This window comes from Cyrtonyx montezumae, unplaced genomic scaffold (genome assembly GCF_038088225.1).
Source record: "Cyrtonyx montezumae isolate F1298 unplaced genomic scaffold, pur_monq_1.0 scaffold_2, whole genome shotgun sequence".
NCBI lineage: Eukaryota > Metazoa > Chordata > Aves > Galliformes > Odontophoridae > Cyrtonyx > Cyrtonyx montezumae.
Genome location: NW_027071936.1, coordinates 34,777,022 through 34,804,877, shown reverse-complemented (window position 1 = coordinate 34,804,877; position 27,856 = coordinate 34,777,022). Strand labels below are relative to the sequence as shown.

Genomic DNA, 27,856 nt, shown 5'->3' with positions numbered 1-27,856 from the left:
CTACCTAGACCAGGTTGCACAGGCAGGCTTCCAGGCAGGTTAAGAATGTCTCCAGAGAAGAAGACTCCTCTCCTCTCATTTACTTATGGGCACAAAAAACAAATATTTGGAACTAAGTGTATACCTGATCTAGATATACACAGTGTGTAGAAATGTAAGCATAAAAACATATTCATCATAAATGTGTATGTGTTACACAGTGGATATACTTGTACATTCAGCTCTGTTAAGATCTACAGAAATACTGTGTTCTTCAATGGGCTTTGTAGATTTTTTCAAAAACTTAATAAATAACTTGCATCATTAGAGGTTTTTTCTGTAATAATTTTCAGACTGAATCCCTAAATGACTAACCCATTCTCTTCTTTTGAAGGCTTCAGAGCAAAAATTTCGCTTTCCAGTTAGAATCAAAATTGACAACGTTAGGTCGTTGTCAGTGCATTTCTCTAATGGCCTGTTTAGCTTTTAAAAGGTTTTGATAGCGTTTTAAGGAGTCCCGTGGCATTATGAAAAAAAATTATTTAATATAACTCCAGATCTCAGAGCTCTATCACAACTGCTATAGGAACTGAACAGATATAATGAAAAATATCACCAGGGAGGCAAAGCAGACCCTAATGGGACTGATGAAAGTCAACGAATTTCATTGAGATGTAAGAGGAGAGCCACCTTGATAAGTTGTACTTCAACAATATATGTAACTCAGTAAATAAGGATATATCTTCTTGTGAAGGGGGAAGGTATGCAGTGCAAGTAAGAACACAGACTATTGTGAGTTAAGACAGGAAACCCAGAAGGTCTACTATCATCTTGGTCTAACTATCATCTACTCCATCAGCCTATTGAAGCAAGATGTAAGAAGAGCAAGAGACAAGAAGCTAGCCTACCTCATTGGCAAAAGCACTGGTAGTATGTTAATAATGAATATATCATAAACATAAGGGACACTGGCTGCGAAGGGCTGAATTCCCATATGAAATAATAGGAGAACTTGGAGTGTGATTGAATGGAAAAAAAACAACAACAGGAGTTGACCAACCTCACAATCCAGCGAGAGATGTTCCCATCCTTCGGCTGTGTCCTGACAGACTGCAATTTGTCATACACACTGAAGTCAATCTGTCCTACACACAGTTTCTGGTACTTTCTGGTGAACAGAGGGACTAGACTATGCACGAATCCTGTTCTGGGTAAAGAGTAATGCCACGTAGCTCCATATTATTTCCTGGAAGCTGACAAAAGGGGTTGATGCTAATAACTGTCAGCGCGTGCATATAAACACTTGTTGTTTTTTTGTTTTTTTTTTTTCAAATTTTTTTTTTTTAAGAAAGAGCATTATTCACGAGGTCCTCTACTGACAATCACGGGTGAGTCGGAGAAGCAGGGGTTTCACGGTGAAGGAAATGATCCTTGGCTGGTCCCCTGCCCATGTGTGCTACCTGACCTTCTGCAGCTCCTGTCTCAGCCAGGAGGGCAGGGGCTGCCCAAGCCTGTGCAGCAGCTTAGACAGCTCCACGTTGTGCTCTCGATAGTAGCTCGACAGGAAATCTCGGGACTGTGAAGGAGGAAACAACACAAATAGTCAGACAAAGAAACCCACCCTACAAAAATGGCGGCAGGCTTGTGCTGCCATGCAGTGAGGTGCCTGGGAACTATGCTTGTCTCCTAGGGAGAGCCTCTTCTAAGGGCTCCTGCTATTTCAGAGTTCACTGAAAAAAAAAAACTGGTTTTTAAAAATACTGATCCAGCGATTTTATTTTATAATTACTATTTTTAAAGTGCTTGTTTTAGGATTCAGACACAACATCTGTATTAAAAATTAAAAAAAAACCCATTAACTTAAATCTTTACAAAACCTTTACCTCTTGGTCCATGGGTGGGTATTTTCGACCTTTGCTTTTTCCCAGGCACTTTGTTTTCCCTCCTTCCAGTAACTGGCACCAAAAGCCTTTCTGAGGATCAAACCTATGAAGGATTATAATTATATGTAAGATTTAACTACAGAAGAATCTCACAGCTACTATAATATCAGAGTTAGCTAACAATTATGGCTGCACACATCTCTAGATGACATAAATATTGAGAACAGAGAGGGAAATAGCTTTCCTCTCATGTAAGTTCTGGGAATTTAAAATTTTTCCCCAGATCATTTTGAGAGTGGCTCAAGGCAATACGTTTTTACTTTACCTGTGTTCTCTGTTTCTTATTCTACTAGCCAAGCATACAGAGTCCATCCAATGCAGAGCTACAGGTTGCCGGTTGTGGTTCTGAAGGACAACCTCAGACCTTCCAGACTGTCACTCATATTTTGTAGTCTGGTTTTGATCAGAGGTGTTATCCATGTCAGATCCAAGCAGGATCGATGCCTACATTTTGATCAGCTGACAAAGAACAAATGAACCTTTGTTGGAGAATTGCTGACCAAGTATTTTCTTTGAATTATGTTCACTGTATCCTCAGTATTATTCTTTTGCTTGAGAAAAGCTCTCCAGATGGACAGTAGGAGCTGATGATATTATAGGTCAGTACTGTTAATGTGAAAGAGGTTAAAAAGAGCAATCTGATATATTCTGCAGACTTCGACAGACATAGACTCAATCCTTAAGTATATTTCTAAAGTAAAGTGTGATTGGACTATTAGATGATAAGAAATCCAATATCAAAATGTTTTCGGTTGATTTTTTCAGTGAAATAAGTAGTGCTTATATCTTCTGACAAAAAGGCTATTTTTTTGTTGGTAATTGGACTGCACCTGAGAAGCTGGTTGTTCCATATCATTAGGCCTAAGTATCACTTCCATTCCAAAGAAGGCATTAAAATATAAATATTGTCTTAACAATATTATATGAAATATGCTATTTGATTTTTATACCTAAAATTCAAAGATTCAGGAGTCTTAGATTAAGACATTAAAGCACATGCTCACTAAGGAATGAACAACACACAGTGTTAAGTTCTGAATTTATCGCAGTGGGACTTGAAACACGCATAAAGCACTGAAAAGGTTCAGTTATGCTATTCAGCAGGTGTTTGAGAAGGATGAAGTATAATTAGCCAGACTATGGAGTTAATTAGATACAGACTACCTTTCTGCCCTGGATCTGTCCATATGACACGGGCACGCTTGCGATTTGCTGCTGTACAGAACTGAACTAATTTCTAGAGAAGAGTGAACCTTCTTCACCCTTTTTTCCTGCCCAGCCTATTATTGCAAGCCTTGTCCTTGTTTTCTATGTTGTTTCAGTAGCTGTATCAATCAAAAATAAATAAATCATTGATTAAATGGGTATATTGATGATACACTCCTTTCTACTTTGGCCTTCTCCTTCTGCTCACTGCATACAGAAGCATGTTAGCTGTCTTGCACCAGTTTCACAAGAGGAATAGTAATATAGTATGCTACATAGAAGGAAAACTGCAAAACCATGCCCCAAACAGTATTTCTGCCTCAGACTTAGCACACTGAATATTATTAAAGGAATTTATAAGTTCAGATAGTAGAAGAAAAGGCTTTTCTGGATAGAGAAAAAGACACCTCAGACATAAGTCAACCTACTGAGTTCAGGTATTACAAAAATCTCAGGGCTACTGTAAACATAATTGGGTAGAACAGAAACAGGTGGGAACTTCATGAAATACCATGGACTTCTTTCCCTCTCCTAGCACTTTGCCTGATGATCACACTGTATTAGTACCAATGTTATATGTAAGTCTTTGCAATATTTACTCATTTCCCATTTGGGTTTTTATACTTCAATGGGAAGAGAGTCCCATGAATTGAAGAGTCCCACCAATAAATGGTGTGTGGAAGAGATGATGATCCAGTTGCTCATCTCTGCTGTCCCTCTTTCCAACCCAACATGTTGTGCACTTCCCAGCTCTGATCACTTTGCAGCTTGTGAAAGGGGCTGGTTCTCTGGCCCCTGAGTGAATATTACTCTCCCATGAGACGTTTATGTACTCATGATTGATAATGAACTTATTGCTAGCATTTGCAGGACCGATCCTTAGGCTGCTTCGTGATGACTTTAAAAATGTGTAACATGCTGGTATTAGGCTAGGAATTATCCTGTTACATTGACTGTCCTAAGGTAAAGCCACAGCATCATTTTATGCATTTTCATTTTCCATTCTAAATCCTTACAGAAGCGTGGACTTCCATCACACATTTGCATTCTCAGTGTCCCTAAACACTGTTTACATAAGACCTGTTTACAATACACTTTTCTGTTCAAAAGTATAGGAGGCACCAATTTTTTCCCTATATGTTACTCTTCTGACTTTAATTTAGTTAAAGAAAGGAAGACATATACATGTGGCTGTGTATTATTAAAGCAAAGCAGAAGGTCCTGCAGATGTGCAGCAGCAGTTGTTTGAGCACCAGCTGTGTGTTCTTCCCGTATTTCCTCCACTTCAAAAAACAGTGACTTAAAAAATCACATTCTGAAATCCAAAACTTCTCCTCCAGAGAAGTATTTTAGCAGAGCAATGGCCTTGAAAGTCCAAGAACAGCAGACCCTCATGTCTCACTTTATGACTGTGGTTTAAATAAGTATAACCCTCCCACCACATGCAACGGTGAAGACAAATCATAGATGGAGAAGAAACAGTGTGGGGTTAGTGGGGGCCTGATGGCCTCATTTTCTGGCAGTTTTCCCGCTGTCAGCATGCAGGAAGGGAAAGCAGATGCTGTTCTATGTGCCAACCCCTCTGTCATGGGCTAGGAACAGCCTTGATCAGGGCAAAAGGCTTCTCAGCCCACAAATGTGCCAGGACTCCTCCAGTGCAGCTCTGCTTATGATGACAAGATCCTCACACAGACACATTCAGTGCAAAAGCTTCTTACAGTTTGCTGTCGGACTAGGAGGGTAGAGATAAATTCAGCCCACTCCCGCCTCCACAAAGACTCTGCCTTCCTGCAGGGAATTGAAACATGTCAAAGAGAGAGTGCCACACAGGCCGTTAATCCCCTTTTCTGGGGAAAGCCTCATCCTCCAGGTGGCAAGGATGAGAAATGTGATCAGGGTTCATCGTAGCTGCAGTCACTAGTTCTAAGCCAGAGCCTGCAGGCAGTCAATCAAAAGGCTTCCACTCTGTTTAAGGACCTTGATTTGGTGTCCTGCAGTGCACCTCCAGTTGCAGCACTGGCAACCCAAGCCAGAAAGGGTTTCCAGCTTCACATGAAAATCTGAGCTGCCCCTGTGTCCCAGGAACTGTGTTCAGGCCTGGCATTCCCAGGTTGAGGTCTGCAAGCAGTGGGTCATGATTGCACCCAACTGCCAGCATACAGACCAGATGCATCCATGCTATGTGCCTGACTGCTGCCAGGGAAAAAGGCAACAGCACTGGCCCACCCACTTATGGAAATAGGATTAGGTAATGGTATATTTGGTCTAGAATAAATGCAAACAAATAGAGAAACGTTGCAAGCTGATGAATCCTACCACACTGAATACTTCTCTCCTAATCTCTGCAATAAGACAGTTACATAAATGTAGTAAAAATGTTTAAACTAATCTTTTCAGACTTAACACTAGGGGATCTTCTGGAGGCTGTCATAGCGCTCAACAATGTGTTTTGCAAACATGTGCTGAGCTTGTACATGTACAACTTTCATCAACTGAACCCATATTTTAGTCAGTATAGCTAGTAAATTAGCACTAGAACCAGAGAAAACATGTCTTAGGCATCTGTGGTTTAACACTCAAATTTTACATGAATGCTCTGTGCCTAGTAGAAAATACTGAGCAATCATTTGCTCTGTATGATGTGTGAAGTAGAATTTGCACATGGATATCTATGTAACCTTGCAACTAAATTATGTAATGTACGTATGCTAGTTAGGGGAAAACTGAATGCGTCTTAAACACAGCTTTAAAAAATTGCTATTTGCTTTGCAAAATTGTTGTTTCTTGCAAGTTTTTGTTGTTAACAGAAAGATAAAGAAACAAACTCACGTTAGAGCTTCAGAGTAATTATAGTGAGGAGAGACTCCAAGAAACTTCTGCACTTCATCCATCACAGTAGCTGGGTCACTTCTTAGCTGCTGTCCATCAATAATTAGTAACTGTAGGAATAAATATGCCAACCAGTTAGAAACAGGTTGAGGTTAAAAAAAAAGGAATAATGCTATTTCCCTGTTGTTCAAAAGAAAGAGTGAAATCTCACAAACCTAACCCAAGTTCCAAAGAATTCTGAGTCAGAGAGATAATGAAGGAATGCAAAAGGACTGCAAAGGTTTACAGTGTGTCCATAGAAAGACTGGCATGGAATAAGAAAAATGATAGAAGGCTCATATCTATATTAGAATTAAATGTTCAGAAGCCAAACAATTAAATGTTCTGAAGAGATATCGTGACTGTTTATTTTCAGAATTACCACCAGCCTTGCAAAATTGTTAGCAAAGGTCCCTCTCTCCCTTTTTTTTTTAATTTTAATTTAGGATTGTTGTGATGTAAAGGTACATTGACCTCCACAAGCAAATGTTTAGAGTATGTATCAGAAGTCTCACAGAGAACCAAGCAGCATTGCTAATAACTATTCTGGACAGATGTGTTTTATATTTATCATGAAGGCTTATTATGAATTATTAAGTTTTTGAGTGCTCAGGCTGAGTGAATGCACATTACTGAGTGCCCATTAGTAAGCACTGTGAGTGCACTCTCTGTGCACCTTATTAAGATAAGTGCATTTTGTTGTGCATCTTGTAAAATTAATCACTACAACTATGCAACATGAGTGGTTACCAGTTTTACAAGAAATATGTCAGTGTGCCCCTGCATGTTTAATAAGAGGTGTGCATTTGCTTTTTGCTGTTGTAGGAGAGGAATCTTCAGGAGAGATGGCAGCAGCCCAGCCCAGAAGAAGAGCAAATAAGGAGCAAAGGTAATGGGGCATGGGGTACTTGGTACCCTGTGTGTGCTCCAGATTTCCCAGGATGTATTCTTTAAATGCCCTTTAGTATCTTTTTCTTAAAATAGGCAGTCATAGTATGTAAGCAATGGATCAGGTACACAGGTAAAGAACACCCCTGTTGTGTAACACAATCATTTCCTTTAGGTTTATATCTCAAAACAATTTTTGTTTGGTAATAGGCATATTTCAGACCAGTTCTCTTCAGAGTATTCAGCCTCATAACTTGGAAGTTGGGGATGGGAGCAGACTAAATCCCCTGTGATTAAGGAGGAAACAGAGACCTAGCACTCCACCTGGACTGTCACAAGTGCATCGGGCCAGATGGAACCCACCCAAGGGTGTGGAGGGAGCTGGCAGAGGTGATTGCCAAGCTGCTTTCCACCATCTATCAGCTGTCCTGGTCAATCAGAGAGGTTCAGGGAGGTGGTGGAGTCACCATCTCTGGAAATGTTTAAGTAAAGAATAGACATAGTACTTAAGGACATACATGGTAGGTGGACTGTTGGTCTAGATGGTCTTAGAGGTCTTTTACTATCTTAATGACTCTATGATTCTATGATTGAATGATATCGGTTAGGCCTATGTTAAATTTTCATGGAAAAGTTTGTAAAAGACAATTCAATAAAACATTTGAAGGAAGATGAAGGAAAATAAAGAATTTCTCCTCTAATACTGAGAAAGGCTAATTCCCTATCAGCATCAAACAAATGTGAATTTTTCTATTAAACAAAGTGAGTGGGAAGGGGAATTAAATTTGCTTTTAGATAAACCCTTGGCATTTTCTGGATGAGTTTGGCAAAACTTCCTACAATGTCTCATGCTACAAATGCTTGTTTCTTGAGACCCAGAAGTCTTGTCAATCCTGCAAGGAAAAGGTCCTAAGTCACCCATCAAGTCCGTGTGGCTACAGGCCACAGTTTTCCTGTTGCATCTTATCCAACAAAAGGCAAAAAAATCAAAATATTTCTGGTAAATGCTCTAATATTGACAAATATGCACTTCCTAATGGCTAAGAGTTCCAGTGGGAAGCATCCTGTTACCTCTATCAATGAGGCCAATACTCACTGCAGGACCTTCTGCAACCTTGGTGAGCTAACAGATGGGAAGTTACCTGTGAAGCTGGGTAATGAGTTAGCCATCGTTCAATGTGGACAGCATACCATCCAGGTGTCAAACACCTCTTCTGGAGGGTCCTTATCTCTGAGGGTGCCCAGGGGCTTGATGTGATGACTTCATAAAAATTGAATTTCAGGGCAGTGGGGTCCTCATGAGAGCGCTGATGCTAATGGGAGATATTTAGTTAAACATCACTGTGATTCTGAAGATTAAGCCATGATCAAAGAGAAAAAGAAGAACAAATTGCTCTGGTATTTCTAACTCCCACAAAGAGCAAAATCATGACTCCTAACAGCCTCCTTTCTAATACATCCTATAATTTTACTCTCAAATGGCAATGACCTCAGTTCAGATTTTGAATTGTGTGAGGGATGGAGGTTGTGTCTGCCCTTCTCTGCACCTGTGTCTACCCCTTTGGCAGGTGCTCTGCCAAAGGAGATGTAATGTTTTATTGCTCCAGATCTCACATCAGCATTTGTAAAGGTGCAAATTAGTTATTACAAAGGGTGAAAATTGCAGCCCTAGACCATTTTTTATTTCTTGTAGAACATTATCAGAAGTGCTGTACTTTATGCTTATTGCAACATTATCTGTGTCCATTTTAACCACATTTTTAGTATTTTCTTCATTTCTGTAACAACATCATATTTTGCATACTGAAATATCTCTTTAAAAAAACAATGTACAGACTTTCTTATTGAAAGGCGGAAAGGCATGGACATGAGAAAAGACAGGAAATAGCATCCTAGAGTTTCCTCAGAAAATAAGCAGGCTTTGTTTCATTTCCAGATAAAGAAAAAAAACAAGACACGTCTTTTCAACTACAAGGAAACTTTAGAAGACATTACATATATTTGTACACTACTTCATATTACTCAGCTTGCAAAAAAGAGGACTGGATGAGGCACCAGATTCTTAGCATAAAAAGCTCTGATTTTTAGCTAGGCTGTGCTCATTTTCCCCCGTGCAGCTCCCTGGGTGAGGAACATCACTTTTCCTCTATGTGGTGTCAAATGTAATTGAGATTAATACGCTTGTTTACAGCCAGTGGCAGCTCTGTTCTGAGAAGTTTCATCATTTATGACACTGGTGTATCAGGCACCAACTGCAAAAGCTGGCATTCAGTATCCTTCCACTTTTACACAGTGCAAATTCTGTGCAATAAATCCTGTTCTTGCTCAATGGCACAAATTCCCACTGATGCTGGTCATCATCCCCCACTGTTGATTTCACTATCTGTTTCTCAAAGGCAAAGTCCATACCTGATACCAAGAATAGGCACGGTCAGATGGGTCAATGAGGATGGTGATGATCTTGGCCTTGGGGATGAGGGAAGCAGCTCTTTTAGGAGCTTCCTCAGAATGAAAATAGTTGGCACTTTTCTCAAAGAGAAGGTTGGTGGTGATGTTGGAAGGAGTGGGGAAGAAGTCCATGTACCTGGGAGGCAGAGAAATTAATTAGAATTAAAAGGGTCATATGCATCTGCATCTCATTTCATGGTAGGTCAAGAAGTAGATTTTCAGACATAACTCTTAACAAGCAAAATTAAATTTCTCAGCTCACTCCAGAATCGGAATAGGGGGAACAGATCTTGGCTCTTGGATGGTACTGGTAATAACTAAATCCTCCATGAAGTCAGGTAATTAGGTTTTCCCTTTGATGGATGGGATTTTTCTAATAAGTTCAGTGTCACAAGGAAATCTTTTGCCAGTTCAGTTTTAGCTATACAAAAAAAAAAAAAGGGGGAGAAGCTTCAAAATGAAAACCATTTAGTTTTAATGTTGTTGAAATATTTTGTCTTTGAACTGACAAATCTTTTAGCCATTTTCAGAAAGCAAGATTTCAAATTTTGACTTTGATGATCTTTTCCATTGAAAATTGATTTGAAGTAAAAATGAATGGCATAGAAAGTTTAATCCAAAGATTGAAGAATTAAAATGAAAGCCTTTTTTTGTCTTGTTAGTTTGGTTGAGTCCTCCAGAAACTTCACTTTTGGTGTGGCTAGCTGTTTTTATGTACTTTCTACTGAAATGAAGGGTGTGGAATCTTACCTGGTGCACAAAACCCTACTGACCTTTGAGCCTAGCAGGCAATCGCAGTGAAATGTGCCAGAAGAGCTCTCAGCAAAGCCAGCTTATTTGAGTGCACAGTTCTGCAGAGTTGAGACTCACCGCCTCACATGGTTTTTAGGGAATAAAGGCAGGTTCATGGAGCTCCCCAGCACTTCAGCCCTGTTCTGCTGGGAGCCAAGTCCTGATCCATCAGCCCTGCTCATCCCACTTTCTCCCCCTTGTGTAGTATACCATATATTCTGTGATATCTATGCTTCCCTTATGCACTATGAAAAATAAATGAGAAGTATTTCTTTCTCCTCCTTTTTCATGACACCTTGGAAATGATTGATCTGTTTCTGTACAATGTGATGTTTGTCTTGTATTTTGGTTTTCATACAAAGATGAGGAGTACTGTTTCCCATGGAAACAAAAGCCCTACAAAGTTTTTTCTTAAACAAAAGCAATAAAAACAATGTTTAAAATTTATGATAGGAGAATCAGCTGAAAATCTTTATGGAGGGCTCTTTTTCTTCTCACGAGAAGCCAAATCTTAATTAAAAACACTGAAGAAAGAAGGTATAATTCATTGCTTTCAAAATTCATAGTTATGAGAAGACAGAAATGTTCAGGAAACAGCCATCATAACTGAGCTTGCTATTGTATTCATTTGTGAAAAGAATAAGAAAATTGTTTCTGACATACTTAAAATTATGGACTTGATTAAATGTCCCATCATTAGAAGTAAGATTCTCATTCTCTCTGATAATGCCAAGCATAACAAATTAATATTTACATAGATGTCATACGTGCTACTGTAATTGTTTCACTGTGACTCAGCATATTTTAATAATGAACACTTCCTTTGTGTTATTTTTCTTACCAGTCAATTCCTTTGTGATAGTTGTTCCCATTGAAGAACTGAACTTCTTCGAAAGTTTTTGGGCTAGGGAGATTACTTATAATAGAAGGATGCATCAGAAGAAATAAATAAAGTGCTGTTGTTCCTGTAACAACACAAAGAGATGTCATTACAATACAGAAAAAACTACCACTGACTTTATTGATTTAAGAAAGTACTTCTAACACAGTTCATACTGAGATATACTGTAAAATCAGGAAGATTTCCTTTGCCTATTTGTGAAAGGGATATGTAGGCACAAATACGTTCAGATTAAGTGGGGAATATGTGCAGATTTTTTTATGTGCTTAGTAAACTTTTCCCAGTTCTGGATTCTGCATTCCCTCTGAGGCAGTAATGATACTGTCATTGGTGACACTGCTTTTTTGACTCTGTTAACCCAATGATGGAATTTGGCCTAAAGATGTTTGTTTAAATTGTTTACATGCACAAAAGTTTTCCGAAGTAATAATTATGTGATGGTGCTTCTCTTGCGCCCAGAACAGCACTTTTATCCTCTGTGCGTTTCTTCTGGAGGGTTCTGCTATTGAGGAGTAAAAAGTCTATTGAGGAGGCACAGTGTATTTTGTCTGCATTGCCTCCCTGCCAACAAACCTACCAGTAATAAGTGTGCTTTAAAACCCCCGTAAATTTTTGATGTTATTTATTAGTTAAAAAAAAACACCCAGAAATGTTATTCAATATAAGGTGAAATTTCAGGAGAATGTATCTTGTAAATTACTCTTCAAAGACTTTATGCTGTGCAAGTTATCTTTGGACTATGAATCAAGACCTTCTGTCTCTTTGTCACTGTCACAGAATTTCTATATAATCTTGGATTATTCATTTATTTCCCTGCCTCGACATCCACTTTCTGTAATATGTCAACAACAGTAACAGCTACCTTGGGAGTGGGAATATGTGACTTAATTTAAATAACGCCCTGAGACCCCCAGTGGCCTGCAAAGAGGTAAATAGGTTGACTGGTAATTAGTTTCAAATGATGGGGAAACGATTTGTCAAAGAACTTAATAACAAACTTAATGGATGGAACCTTGACAGCAAATTTCTTTATGGTGGATGTTTGCTTTGCCTACTCCTGTGTTGTCTTATTACCAGTAGGTGGAAGTCAGCAGTGAAATTAGATATGCACAGCCATCAAGTTTGAGCACCATGCCCTGGCTGCTTACAACTGTTCCCATATGCCACTCTCCAAGGCATGTGTCAGCTGGCTTTGAAAGTGCCGCAACACTCTACTTCAACATCAGTGCACAAGGCAGGTGCACACATAGCTGCCTGTGGCTCAGTTGGGGCTGCCATCAGCAACTGTAGTTTCCTGAGAGTGCTGGGATTTCTGCCCTTTGGCTACCAGCAATAGCAGCCCCTCCTGCAAATGCAGATGAGTTCATGCTTCTTCCTAAAAGCAAATCAACTGGAAGTATTGCCAAAGTAATTCGTCTTATAAAATGTCGTTGGTTTTTGGAAAGAAAAGCAGAATTGAAGGTAACAAATAAATCATAATCAGAGCCTTCCCTATTCAAATAAATACAGCATCAGGAAAGATTAACAATACCCATTAGAATAAAGACCACTGGGAAATTTTGGTGCTATTCCCTTAGCAGACTTCTGGAAGCAGTGGCTGGTATTGGAAAGAGAACACAGTGTTACCATTCACTTCATTGTCTCTCTCTGTTAGTGGTGGAAGAGTTACTATCTGAATCTACTATGGATCAGGAATGCATTTTCTATAGCAGAGAAATGATCTCAGTTTACTCACATAGATACAAATCTGGGATTTAGTTTAGATGACAAATTCATTGTTTCTTACCTGTTTTCTGAGGTCCTATCACAAGAAATTTGGGTAGGTGGTCACAAGTTTTGTCTCTGGGCCAAATATCTCTGTGTCGTTTATCATCACATGGATTCTGAAGAAGGAAAACAGACCTAAACATTTTGGATGAATATGAGAACTGCAGAATCTAAATCGTACATTCTAATACCAGAGGCTTACACAAAATAGTAAAACCCCAAGGCATTACACTTGGGTTGAGGCAATCCCAGATATGTGTAAAGACTGGAAGAATAACTCATTGAGAACAGCCCTGCTGATAAGTACATGAAAAGCCTGACAAGAACCAGCAATGCATGCTTGTATCTCAGAACGCAAACTGTATTCTGGGCTGCATCCTCAGAGGACTGTCAGCAGGGAGAAGGAGGTTATTGTCCCCCTTTATTTTGCTCTTGTGAGGCCACATCTGGAGTCTTGAGTCCAAGCATGTGGCTGCCAGTACAGAAAGGATGTGGAGCTGTTGGAGCGGGTGCAGAGGAGGGCCACAGAGATGGTCAGAGGGCTGGAACACCTGACCTATGAAGACAGGTTGAGGGAGCTGGGCTAGTTCAGCCTGGAGAAGATAAAGCTCTGGGGGGACCTCATTGTGGCCTTCCAGTACTTAAAGGGAGCTTTCCAGTACTTAGAAGGAAGATATAGGTTAGATGTTAGGAGGATATTCTTTACTCGGAGGATGGTCATAGGCTGCCCAGAGAAGCTGCGGAATGCCCCATCCATAGAGGCGCTTAAGGCCAGGTTGGATGGGGCCCCGGGCAACCTCATTTGGTGGGCAGTAGCCCTGCTCATGGGAGAGGGGCTTGGAACTAGATGGTCTTTGAGGTTCCTTCCAACATGATTAATTCTATGATTCTATGGTATTTCCCCATAAGAGTTTATTCCTCACAGATACTGAGATCATTGGTATGAATCCCTGGAAACCCTTCCATTGTACTAGGTATCAGAGCTTCCAGGTATACAGGGACTCAGCTCCTTGATACCTTTCAAGACTGGTCTTTACAGGGGCCCCAGTGAAATCAGGAAAGCTGAACAGCTCTGCAAAACCTAGATGGATTGGTTTCAAAATCCAAACCTTCTGAGACTACTGTGTTTTCCTCTTTCCATTACTCCTGCGCTTTTCATCAGCTCAGAGCCTGTAGGCATTTTGGCAAACGTGTGTTGTCCCTTTGACAAAAATTAAATGTGTATATAATGGTTTTACATGTCTGAGGATTAAGTTCAGTCATTAGAGAAGAAAAAAAAACAGAAAAAGGAAAAGAAAAAAATATTAAACCATTGATTTAATCAAGTTTTCATTTGAAGTTAAAATGGAAACCTCTGTTTGAATAGCTTTGAGGCATTACTTTCAAAGGTGCTGAAATGGTTTCAGGTGCATAGTACTCTTAGTATCAATTTTAGTTTACATAAGAACCCAAAAGGAAGGGAGAAATGTGGGATATTACTCATCATCTTCTTATCTTTTTACTGCCCATGAATGCAAAATAAAAATTTGTGAACAAAAGACCCCACAGGAAAGGTTAGGACTTATCGTATGGATCCTGCTTTTACATAGTATTGGCTGGTAATAGAAGATACAGTTTGCTAGTGAAAAAAAGTTAGCAAAACATAATGGAGAAAATCATTAAATAATGTGAATCACTGCAGCTCCACTAAACTCGGTGGGAATATTATCGATTTATTCTTCTCTCTTTTGGCATCTGGGCCAAAAATAATAGCAAGATTTTCTGCTCCTTTGTATGAGCATAAGCCTGATAAAACTGCTTGGATCTCAATGATGTCACTCTGGACTTAAGCCTGCCTAGCTAAAAGCACCGCGTGGCACATCATACTCTGAATAAGAGAAGAGCCAGACATGTACAACAATGATTAGGAAATTATAGTGTAGAGATTACAAGCAGCACTGTTGTGCATTTGCAATAGAGACAGAAAATAGCCATTTGCAGGATGCATGGAAACCCTTTTCCTTTCCTAAAACAGCGGCTCATTCTACAGCACTGACCCCTCTGTCCCTTCCTTCTCCTCGTTTCTGTGGTGAATGAAGTTCAAGTGGCAGGAAATCCTTGTAGCTGCTTCCATTGCTGGGCACAATGGACCTGCACCCTTTGCCTTGGGGTAGCTCTTGCTATGGGCTGTCTTTACTCATCTTGCTGGTAGTGCACTGTAACTAGTTAACACATGGTGGTGCATCAGCAAACCTGCAGATAGAAGGGGAAGGAGCTCTCACTCATGTAGATGCTTTTAATACGCGTGATTTGGGGTGAGTTGAAAAATAACTTTAATGTGAAGTGGGCTTTTTACTTTTTTTTTTGTATTTGTACAGGAACAGATCCTTCTTTTGACAAGCAATGTAATTGGAGGCAGGGAGAGGTCAGGACATTACCTGCCAAAGGGGGTCCGTCTGCTCAGGGAAGAGCTCGAAGTACTTGTGTGCCAGTTGGATGGGTGGCAGTGTCTGCAGTTGCAGGTTGGTCGAGCTCTTCACAAAGTTGGCCAGGTTTGCGAAGGTGTACAGCCCCAGGCGGTCATTCCCATAATTAGATAAATGGGTCATGAAGATGCTGATCTGGGAGAGCAGAGAAACCTTTCAGTCACAGCAAAGGTCGTTGTGGGGCTTTGCCAAATTCTCTCACCACCACTCAAAAGCAATAGAAGAGGAAAATATTAAGCTAGTCCTACTTCCCAACCTCTCTGCCAGCTTCAAGTCATTGTCGCATATGTACCATGTTTTCAAAATCCCCCCTCTCACTTCAAAGACTCCCCATCTTCATTTAGGAGACGTGTTCAGGGACTCTTCATTCTTCCATTTTGATTTCTTTTGTCAAACTGCACCAAAGTTGTTTCTTGCACAACCCCTGCTTGCTTCCTCATCCCTGCACCAGGGCCTGTGAGGTCACACACATGGCTGGGGCCCACCACCAGCTTCCTGGAGCACCAGCTCTTGCTCCTCAGAAAAGCATTGATTTTAGAGCTGCAATTTACAGGACTAACACTGGAATCTGACTAATTGTCTGCCTCCTACAAACTGAGTCTAACACTAATGCTAAAATCTGACTAATAGACTGTCTCTTCCAACTGGGTTGGCCAGTTTAAGTGGTGTATGTAGTTGTAAAAAGATAAAAAATTCTAAAATGTGAAACTTTCAAGCATTTATAGATGATGATATCTCAAATAAATATCAGTGCCATTGATTTCTTCTTCAGGGCAATAAAACTTCTGGCTGTTATCGCTATTTTTATAGTTCTCCTTTACATGGAGAAATTTGCCTTGTAGATCTCATCATTTATTCCCCAAAGATAAAGAGAAGAATTTGTAAGAATAATGTGCAAAATATATTTCTCAGTATTTTCTTTATATGAGATGATTAGACTCAATTTCAGTGCTGCAAAGACCCAGTTTATCTGTAGATTGTGATTATTTAGCTTTCTGAAGATGCTGTCAAACAGGGTATTGTTAAATGTTTTGCTCGGTACGCTGGCCTCAGCTATATGGTGCACAGTGACAACAGAATTTAATTACACTGTCACGGAGAAATAGCATCATATTGTTAGCTAAAGAGTTTTTATGTGTGTATCTATATATAACCATATCAGACTTTAAGGAGGCCTTAATATGAAGTAAAAAAACAGTTATAATGACAGTTTACAGCAAACCCCAAAATATGGTGGTGGGAAAAGTGGCATTTTTCCATCCTATCTCAGTGCAAGAATTCTGGGAAAAGTAAAATAGAGCACTGGCTTTGTGCTTAGTTATCAGTTGGTAATGCATCTAGGGTCTGTAAGAGTTTACTTTTCCTGAAGTCTTGTGTGCCTACCACGACTGTGACAAATGAAGAATCCATACAAGGGCAATGTGTTTCCTGACATGTGAAACTCTCCTTTAAGTGAAGCTTAGAATATTTCCATATGAGAGGTATTTATGGATGACCTTTCATGGGAGCGCCTTTTCATGCTACACTGAACTCCTGAAGCCCAAGAGCAAAGTGTGGTCTGAGCCAGACCCTTAATGAAGAGAAAGAACAATGCTGAGCAGCAAATGTTTGCTTGTGAAAGGATCAGGTTCCTGCCACAATGACAGTGTGCTCTTTTCTTGCTTTATACAGCCAGCTCACATGCACTCTGCAGTTTACAGACACAGATCCATTTGCTTTCACGATGGTCTAGACTTAGGAGAGGGGCATAGGCTCAGCCCTCTATTTTTTAGCTTTTTTGTGCCTTATTTAAGTTATAGAGCCAGGCTGTAAAGCTGTGGGAGCGTTTGGTTGAAAACTGACATGAGACACAACCAGTGCACTAAACCCCTTAGGCCACCTTCATTAGCCTAAGATTCGCATCTGTAGGCAAGAAAAGATGTATACATCTTGTGGGGTCTTTCTGAAGCACCTGAATCAGAAGAGATTAGTCACCAGCAGTAGGGACTCCTGGTTCACAAGTGTCTTTCTTTACAGCTGGGTATATAAGGAAGGGGAACTGATAGCACAGCTGAAGGCTCATGGCATTGTGTGTGAACTTACAAACTCCTGTGTGGGCTATAAGAAGGGAGGGGGTGGCTATGGATATAGATATATTTTCTTCTTCTCAGATTCGTAGCAGGAGATCTGCTATGTTCAGGTCAGTGAGATTTCTGTCTCTGCTTTGAAGCTGGGAGTAGTTTGTGTAATATCTTTGTGACCTGGGCATGGAAGGGGAGGTTTTGGCTGCTGCTGTGTGAGGTCAGCCCTGGGCTTGAGGTTTGGCTGTAAATGCTGCAGTCATAATGCAGTGGGCTGTTCTATCTTCCAGGATAATCACAGGACAACAAACCACATGCTTCCCACTTCCACCACTGTGCTCTGTTACCCTGGTGCTTCTTAAGTGGCAGCCCACAATGTTTAAAAACCTACCCATTAATTTGTTATATTATTTATCAGGATTTTAGTATTTCTCTAAGGTTAAGATTAGTGGAGCTTAAGAAAAAGTGTCCCTCATGGTTCATTTGCAGCATGTTTGCACAGTACTTCATCTACTCCATGGAAGGTAACTTATTCTTCACTTTTACTCTGTTCTGAGCCGTCTTTGGGATTAGCAAGAGAAAAGGTTAGATTGTTTTCTTTCCTCCCACCTGATTTGGAGGAGTTCAGTGACTATTATCATATGACTGAAAGTATTTAACAAAGCCAAACAATAAAATTGCTCCAGACTTTATTCTTTCCCATATGTTGTGCCAAGAAACTTATAACCAAGGTGGTGTATCTTTTCATGTGGGTTTCCTGTCTGCTGGCCTTTCTCTGCCTGCTTTCTTATCCTCAATACAAACAAAAACAACAAAAAAACCCACAAGTGTATCCTTTCTGCTTTAGGCCCCTGTTCCTATAAGTGTGATAAGTGCTTCTTCATACTAACTAATTAAAAATGATGAAAAGGAAAGCACTCATAGGAAATCTCGATACAGAAGATCATCTTCTGTTTTTTGTTGTTGTTTTTTTTTAAGTGCCAAAGTGTCTGTCAATGGCATTTAACGTTATTGCAGGAATTTAATATTACCACAGCAAATAATGTAGGTACATAAATCTATAATTGCTATTTTGTTTATTTATACTTAGATTTAGATCAGTTTTTTCTTTTTTTCTGTGTAACAGTATACCCAGAGAAGATGGATATCAGCTTATGTTAGTTATTTAGCTTCATTAGGCTGCTGTCCACTACAGAATATCCTATTATCACTCTTTATTGTGTTAAGATACCTTAAATACCTCTTGATTTCTTTTGCTCCACTGATATTATTTGAAGTGACGGAAGTGAATGTGGTGCATTTTGCACTGATGAAATCATGTCTTTGCTAACCTTCTCCAAAATTTTTGAGAGAAATGTGGATGGATATTAACTGATCATACTTAGAGCATGGATGGACGCAAAGCTGTGTTTTCCTGCTGATGCTTCAATACAGAGCAATGTGCTGAGCAAGCACAATGCTGCTGTATGCCTTGGGGCTGGTACTGCGCTGCACAACACAGTTGCACTGCTTTGCTGGCTTTGCTGTGCGGTTTTGATTGTCACAGGGGGGATTCAGAATCAGCCTCGTGGGCAGGAGTGAGAAAAGCAATGAAAACTGTTTAATATCTCTTCTCATAGTTCTCAGAGCAAAACTGGGGAATAAAAGAGAAAGGACCAGGTTTCTGTACTTTCCATGACAAAAAAGCAAGATACTGCACTGGCTGACAACAACCAGCAGCCAGCACTTCATCATGGTGGGGTAATGCTTTTCAGAGGGAGGTATGATACTGCTTGTGCAGCAGTGTAGTGCAAAGGCAATAAATTACTTTAGGTTCCTGGAGCTATGGGAAAGGTCCTGGCTGAATGGCATTACTCTTAGGGTTAAACTAGCATAAGCAGTGTGTGTTAGACAAATGTGCAGAGAATAGCTGAGTACAAGCCCTTGCTATTGGCATACAGTCTATTGCCAATAAGATATGTGAGACAGGATTGGTTGTGAATTACTTTGCTGGTTGTTTTCCTCTGTGATGTGCTAGAGTGCAGACACACTATAGGAGAGCAGTGTTCTAATGACGCTGCGCTTTGTACCGATGCAATATCTCTTTAGCTTTGGTATTTCACCTCTCCCCTCACCCCTGTAACTGGGATCGCTACTAATTTGAGATCTGAAATTGAGAGAATGCTGAAAGTTTAAGTCAGAGTTTTTGCTTTCCTCTTTCTGTCATCCACCCTCTGACTCAGCTCTTGCTTGCTGCCTCCCTTCATGCTCTTTCTCAAAATCACTTTCCCTCCTCTTTATTCAGGACCGTTTTTTATTGAAGCATTCACTTTATTTTTTAATCTCTCGTTTTATTGTATGCAGATAAGAAATATCTACAGCTTTTTAGCTGAAAGCTATGGCTTTCAAAGACTTTAATAGGAAAAGGGAATACTGTGATTTACATTTTGCTGGTGAAAAAGTTAAGGCACAGAGGGGGCGGTATGATTTGCGAAGAATTAATTGGTACGTTAATGAAAGATTTGGAAAGGGAAACCAGATAACCTTTGATCCACCTCCATATCTGCTGGACAGAAAGACAGGCACTGTCTCTTTTGAAGACGATTGCTGTCAGGCTCATTTTGAAAGGATGGATTTCTCTGTATATACCTAAGTAAGAAATCCCTGGGGTCAGCATTTCAAAGTCAATGAGATTGCTTTAAAACCTGTCCTGCATTTTGGGAGAAATGAGTTAACATGCAGTCCTCTTCCCCAGGAGCAGGGCATAGCTGCTTTAAGGGTGGTTCATGACAATAACTTTTGGGTTCTATGCATTTTTTTTATTGTAGATACATAAAATATGCGATCTTTAGTCTGGCTTTTTGTTGTTCAGCACTGCAGCTGTTCAGAAGGGTGCAGGACCAGGTGGCCCATGCAAGAGGGTGGGGCAAGAGCAGCTACAGGCTTCCCAAGGAGGCGGTGGAGTCACTATCCCTGGAGATATTCAAGAAAAGGACAGATGTTGCACTGAGCAACATGGTCTATAGTGGTCACAGGCATAGGCTGACAGTTGGACAAGATGATCTTACTGTTTTTTCCAGCCTTAATGAGTTTATGAACATCCTTTTTCCCTCTCCTTACCCAACCTAATGGAATAAAAACATGATTTACCCACCCAGTTAGCATGTTAACTGCGCAGCTAGTCAGAAATTTAGAACCACTGTTGTTCTCTTTCTAACAGAAAAGTTACAGACAATCTACTTGAGGTGTTAACACAGAGTAGGCAACGGAAAGCAAGAGGAAAAAGAACTCTTAACAAATGTAAAGGAGAATCATAGAATCACCAAGGTTGGAAAAGACCATCATCTCATCCAGCCATCCACCTACCACCAATATTGCCCAATAAATCATGTCCCTCAGTGCATCATCTACACAGTCCTTGAACAGCTCCAGGGACAGTGATTCCACCACCTCCCTGGACAGCCTATTCCAGTGCCCGACCACTCTTTCAGCCAAGCTTTCTCCTGTTATCCAATCTGAACCTCCCCAGCACAACCTGAGGCCATTCCCTCTTGTCCTCTGTCTGTCAATTGGGAGATGGGACTGATGCCTGCCTTGCTACAAGCTCCTTTCAGGGAGTTGTAGAGGGCAATAGAGTCTCCCTCTTCTCCAGACTAAACAATCCCAGTTAAGGTTGCTAACCATAAATGAAGATTCTTTTGAGTGCTTCTCTGGGGGCAGATGGGGTCCAAGGGAAATCGGAAGCAGAACTGGTGGATCATTTTTCTCTGTTTTTGATCGATTCTCTACTTTTTGTAGTGCTTTTAATTCATTTAATGCAGGTTTTACTTCATTTATTTCACTGGGGCACAGAGACATTACTTTGTTCTCCTCTGTCATTTGGAAACAGTGGAATGGGTAACTTCAAGTCAGTATCAACTTCAACTAAAATAGTAATTTTTCTGCCATTAACTACACAGAGAACTGTTAAGAATGTTTCACTTCTCCATCTGATGTGATCCAACAGAAGCTACAGCCTACATCTGGTTATTTACCAGCTTCTCTGCTTCTAAGTCATAATATTTGGGTAGCTTGTTATTAACAATCCTGAACCGTTGTGACCTGTGACAGCCAGGCATGCGAGCTGCTCCTCCAGAGCAGAGAAGCTGTCAGTAGCCCTCAAGCAGTTCCTGGCTGCTCCAGCAGGGAACAGACAGCTCCTGCTGTATTTCCAAGCACAGTCAGGTGACAACACATTTTATTTCCCCTGGAGAGCTGGCCAGGCTAATTAAAACGGTAACATCTCACAAGCAATGGGCTATCACTATGAATGCAGACTTCTAGGGGAACGCTTTGGGAGGAGAATGTGAAGTATACCTGGATTAGCTAGTAGGGTGAGAGGCTCATTTCAAAATTATTAAATAGAAACCCACGCTTCAATGTGCACAGAAGCTGCATTCTGTACTCCAGATTAATGCCCTTTGTCCATAAGCACAGCCCTATGTACCTACGTATGCATAATCTGGATCTTTATTTTCTTCTGTAAGTGCAAAACTTCATGCAGTCTGATCTAAAAGCACTTACAGCAATGTTATAAGGTACCTGAGTAATGTATATAGAGTGAGTTTTTTAATGTTTACAATTTCTTAGTTTATTAATTTGCAGAATGAGAGCGAGAATAGTTGCCACTGTGCCCAGTAGAAATATTCTGTAAAGCTAATGAAGTATTAGCAGTGTGCAGATTTGTGGTAATGCTGTATTACGTATTTGAATTGTTGGGTAAAATCTTCCAGTTTATACTGCAGGGTATAAAGATGATTAGATTTAGAAGCTTTACAGTTTGAGCTCTCCATTAACGAGATACTTATGCTAAGCAAGGTATCCTAAAAGCATCAGAGGAAGGTCTGTTTACAATAGAGTACCTGGACATGGGAATTGAGGTGTGCTTTTTAGCCATGGATACAACTTCAGTTATAATAAAAAATACACAGCCTCAGCTATATGAATTCTGTCATGTCAGCTTGTGTTTAGACTTGCCTTCAGGCTCCTTGGTTGTGATTCTGTACCACTGCAATGCCAGAAAAACTGCAGCATCTTGCTAGGAAATGATTGCAGCAGAGTTCATGCCTTGGGCCTGCTTTCCTGCCTGCAGGCTTTTGAGCAGGGGTTGCTTATCTGTCTCTAGAGGGCACTAGGATGCTGGTCTGCTCTAAGCCAGCAATTTATATTTGCCTTTTTGGGGGGATCATTCCAGAGAACTGCAAACCACTGTAGTAGATCTTGCAGTGTAGATGTGGCTTAAAGGAGAAGTTTGCAAAAGATGGTGAACTCCAGTGGGATTTTTGTCCTGGCTGAGTGATACACATCATGCTAGCAGTGGCCAGGTAGCTATGAAAATCCCATTATCTTCACTTTCAGGGACTTAAATTCATCAGTATATAAAACATCAGGAATGCGAATTTCCTGAACATCAAAGAGCAAAGGAACTTTCTAAAGCAGAGCCCAATTGCTTTTAGGGCACTGTCCTTAGTGTGCATGTGTTTGTTTACAACAGGATTTTGTATCCTCTAAGCAGGCAGCTTTGAGTGCAGGAATGTCTGATGTTTCACTTCAGATCTGCACCTTTAGGAGGTAAGGATGAGTCCTGCTCTCAGCTAGTTTAAATCCCTCACCCCAACTGAGGACTGCAGCTTTGCTGTTTGTAGTGGAGCTGATAATAAACAAGGCTTCTTCCCATCTTTTTCCCAGAAGCCTTGTGTTCCATAGTCACTCAGGTACTTCCTATCTTTATTTTATAGTAATATCTATCACAGAATTTGCTTTCTGCTTGAGAATAACATGCCCACGTCTAGAACAAATTCCTGGAAAATGGGTTTAGTGCTCCAGTCCAGCTAAAGTGCGCCCCAACCAACCTGCCTGGTATAGCAGCACACTGGAAATGAAGTATCCATCAAATCATTAAGGCTGGAAAAGACCAAAAAAGTCCAAACAATCCATCACCACCGTGGCCAGTGAACTGTGTCCCAAAATGCCACACTGGTGTCTTTATGCAAATACTTGAAACAGTGCCTATCCATAAATCCATGCTTCTTGTGGGGAAAGTAATGTACAAAACTTCTGTACAAATTATGTGCTCTGTGTCATCTAAATAGCCATTCAGTAATAATAAGAAGAAGCAGTTTTCCCTCATAGGTTCCTTCCTCCTGCTTTTGCTGATGCATTACTTCTTAGCTGGAAAGCCCAGGACAGAGATAGGTCTTTCAGAGATATCCTCCTCTAAGTGAAACTTGTTTTGCACCATCTTTAGGAGCTTTCACTCTTGCTTCCATTCCTCTTAAAAGAAATTTAGCAAGAAGGAATGAATTCATGTAAAATAAACTAGGTTCAACATTGGGAAATGAATGGTGCAAGCATCTTTTCTTGTAGAAAGCTGGTAGCGTTTACTACTCTTCTCTGTTCATCTTGCATGAGCATTTCCCAGAAAATGAATTTTGCTACTCTCTTTCCATTGTGCTTGGAAAATGCTATGCAGTTGTTCCAAGAGCAAGTTTTCATAATTGGATCTAGGTGGTAGCATGTTGTATTTCTGAATGTGTAAATGGCATGTCATGGCTGAGAAATGCAAAACTGTCAAGTGTCCATTTACTAATATGAAGTAGCTCTATGCTAGGCTGACCACAGAAATACCTCTTTCAATTTCAAGTGTTCAATGTATTTCACATCCTGACAGCCTCCTATTATGAATTGCAGACTTCTCTTGTACCTTATGAGCCAAAGCCCCATTCACTGATAATGAATCCCAGGATGCCGGCTCCTTAATGCAGCTGTTTGTGCAACAGCACAAAAAGGAAGCTAGAACTGAGACTTTTGTGTTGAGAAAGCACTAATTTTAATAATGACAAATTGTTTCTCTAGAATTCAGCACTATTCATATTCATGGCACTTCTGCTACTAAGCAAAGTCGTCCACGTGCCTGAAAATCACATTTAAATAAAAATAATAATAATAAAAAATGTCTATTTCCCCTTCTCACATCTCTTTCTTTTAACATTCTTGATAAGATAATTAAATATTTTCCAAATGTGATCTCTAAAAGAAGCAACAAAGACAGTGTTTGGGATGTAGCATTTTTCCCTTCGAAGGGAAAACAAAAATGTTGAATGACACTTTATTTCCCATGCTTATTTATTACGGCAGCTATATTCCACCCTAAGCGTTTCCAGTGATAGGAAGCGAATCTGTTGTTGATAAATGGTAGTTCATGGCTTTGGTAGAACTATACAAATGCTATAGTGTTTCTATGTTGTTCTAAAATTCCCTACTCAAAAAGTAAAATTATTTTTTACCCAGGAAAGCTTTCTACTTTTCTATTATTTAGTTGAAATGATTGCATGAATTATTAACGGAAAACTTGTGTGCTTTCTTATTCTATTCCCTATGCAAGTCAAGTTGCTATGCTTGTTCCTTATTTCAATCTTCTAATATCTACTGAGTCTCGCTTCTTACTTAATCATGATCATGTTTCAATACAGCAACCATCTCCTGTGTTATATATATTTTTCATACTCCTGATGCCTGTGGTCCGAGATGAAGGAATCTAGTTAGGTGGTTCTGCTCCATTATTCTTTTTAGTAAGTCCTATAATTAATTTTCCACTACTTTTAAGGGCAAACTATCAGAGCCTGAAAAAAAAAAAAAAGCAAAAGCAAAAACAAAACAAACAAACAACAACAAAATAACAAACAAAGCCCCACCAATAATGGGGCAGGTGGGGGGAGAAACAGCTCTGATGCTTTTGACTTTCTGCAGTCAGTTCAGAGCCGTATTAGAGTGGAAAAAGTAAATTGATTTTTTGCCTGTTCATTTGTCACACTTGTGTAAGTGATCAGCAGTACATCTAATTGTGGCTGAAGTCCAATGAATTCTGTGCGAATATGATGCTACAAGTTACATCTGTGGGCTCTGTGAAGTCCTGGCAAAAGTCTAGAGCAATTAAATCCTTCTGTTATAAGAAAATATTTACATTTCTAGGTGAACTTCACGATATAGGGATTTTCTTTGTTGCTGTGTTTTCTTATTGAAAATGTTTCCTTAAGTTACAGACTTCCTCTCTGGAAGAAAAATCTATTCAGTGTAGCCTCAAGAATAAATCCAACTTCAAATTTAAAAAATGAGCCAGATGAAAAAGGATGTAGGCTATTGTCTCAAGTCAGATTTGTACCCCAACACTTTCTGAAGGAATAATGAAAGTGTCATTAAAAAGAAACAGCTCTGAATCCTCTGATGGTTTTAGTCTTCAGATTTCAGAGATGATCAAAGAGTTTGTATAAGGAGATAGATATCAATAACTCATTTCCTTTCCTATGTAATTTACATGTTCTTTAACGCCTATCAAGCAACAACATAACACTAGTAGAGGCTGTCATCTCCTTAGTCATCCTCTGCAGATGAAAATCAGTATAGCTTCAATTATTTTGTGCCAATTAATTTGAATATTCCTTGGCACCACTTTGTGATACCTAACTGTATCTCACGCTGACTGGCTTTATTTACAGCAAAATGTGAAGTTTTCCCTATTACTGCCTTGAGGAAAGGATAGCTCTTCCTTACTGTTGCCCCAGCTCTCTCATAGTCACAGCAGCAGGGTTGATCTGAGCCAACAGGTGAAAGGCCATCCTGGGCCAGAATTAGCCCAAGTCCTTCCTAGTGCCCTTGAGTGGAGCACTGTACCCAGCATTACATACAGCTCTTACAAGCTCTGCATTCACCACAGCGCGTCTGAAATTTTTAAATAAAATATGGAGATAATTTACAATTGTATTATAAGGGGAGAGGGGAAGGAGCCTTGGGTCAGCCTTGTTCTTCACACAGTGGAATAGGCTGAAAAGGACTGCAGATAGAGGGAAGCCTTCTGTTGGCCAGCTTGTTGGGCCTTGATTTATCCTCTGTTTGGGCAAGTGGAGGGATGACCCTGCCCAACCCTGTGGAGATGATGAGGTGGGCCAGGCCTTCACCCTGGGCTGCTCTCTACTTCTTTGTCTGAAGCCCATGTTTTTAATTCTCAACTGGTGTTGCCCAGGTGAAAGGGAATGTGCACAGAGCCTTATGACCTGTATTCTGCTTTGCAATATGGAGCAGGACAGTAGAGGACAACATATATCCAGACAAGGGTTGTTGGGTAGAGTTAAAGACCTGCGGATTAAATTAATTGGTGGATTTGATTTGAACGAATACACTTAGAGCAGCTTTGAATGCTCATGTATGGGCAGACCAATACATGCAGATGAACTTCAGTGCTCAATCTGGAGCCACAAGAGTCAGCTAGCCTGGGTGCCACCCGTTAAGCTGTTTTACTTTACCCTTACTAAGATTTCCCACTGCTTAGCCTTATTTCTAGGAAAGGATAATTGCCATTGTTTGTATATGGTTGTTCTAAAATGCCTGATAGCTAATTAAATAATGACATATTTTAGTAGCATGTAAATATTACAGACAATCCAGGAGGGATCATTTTTTAGTGTAGATTTAATATCTTTGGAACTAAACTAATTATTTCTAAAATTTGGAAAATATCTTATGGGGCTTCTTAACTTGTGTGAGTGGAAAATAGTCAGAATGTTTATCCCTGTTTGACTTTTTATTTTAATGGAAATAAACTGCTCTTCCATTACCTTGAAGAAATCTAAATGTAATGCTTACATTTTAAGCAATGTGAAACCTCTGTTATGAAGACCCCAAAGGATATGATATATAATTAAGAGACTGTTTACTCTACCCATGTAATACTTGCATGGTTATGATTCCTGGATAAGAAGAAGAGACTGCTACTCAGGAATCTGTGTAAATAACTGGATGGCATTCAGTGAGGAGAGCCAGCAGTGGATAGGCTGCCAAATAACTAATAAAAGTGGTAATAAATATTTATAAGTGCTGTATTTGAGCCCAGTGTTGTGCACAGGCCAATCTGTGTGTTTGACTTTGATCTTTCCACTTACACGCTGTATGTCATCTGGGGATACTCCATAAAATTTTTTCTGTAATGACCTGAGGTTAAATCTTGTCATCCTATGCTCTGGAGGTGTTCCCAAACTACTCAGTTTCTGGGGAAGAGTATTTCTAGGCAGAATGAAACTATTCCTTGAGTAACTGTGGATATTTTTAAGGTTGGCAGGCTGACCATCTTAGGAAGAGAAGCACTCACATGAGCCCTGAAAGTCCATTATGTATAACCCATAAGTTCAGCATATGGCAGTTTAAATACCTGAGGAGAAAGATCAGTATTTCCCAGATCATAATTCAGTACAGCCGACAAAGATGCAAACAGCCCTATCAGCTATGGCTGGATTCAGTAAGTTCAGCAGCCTGACCTAGTGACAGGGCTTTTCTTTCTTTCTTTTTTTTTTTTTTTTTTTGACTGTATCTACAGCCATCTTTCCCTGTTTATCTTTCTGATCAGTGCGTTAAAACATAATCTTCTGAGACAGTTGAACTTCAGGAGGAATATTTTTGTGTATCTGCTGATGGTAAATAATGGTCACAATGATGACTGGTTTGGATAAATGTTCACAAATGACTGTTTTC

At 40.0% G+C, this 27,856-nt stretch overlaps 1 protein-coding gene across 1 annotated transcript in view; it reads right to left on the bottom strand.

The window, feature by feature from the left end:
- Positions 1-349: 349 nt before the first annotated feature.
- LOC136048932 (bifunctional heparan sulfate N-deacetylase/N-sulfotransferase 4) overlaps positions 350-27,856 on the bottom strand; it is a 101,429-nt gene continuing 73,922 nt past the window's right edge. Inside the window, exons 7-14 of the mRNA XM_065736859.1 lie at positions 15,210-15,392; positions 12,812-12,908; positions 10,966-11,089; positions 9,294-9,468; positions 8,027-8,197; positions 5,958-6,067; positions 1,863-1,965; positions 350-1,555 (exon numbers count right to left, since the gene is read on the bottom strand). Coding sequence (XP_065592931.1) covers positions 1,436-1,555; positions 1,863-1,965; positions 5,958-6,067; positions 8,027-8,197; positions 9,294-9,468; positions 10,966-11,089; positions 12,812-12,908; positions 15,210-15,392 — 1,083 coding nt within the window. The 3' untranslated portion in view covers positions 350-1,435. The remainder of the gene's footprint in view (positions 1,556-1,862; positions 1,966-5,957; positions 6,068-8,026; positions 8,198-9,293; positions 9,469-10,965; positions 11,090-12,811; positions 12,909-15,209; positions 15,393-27,856) is intronic.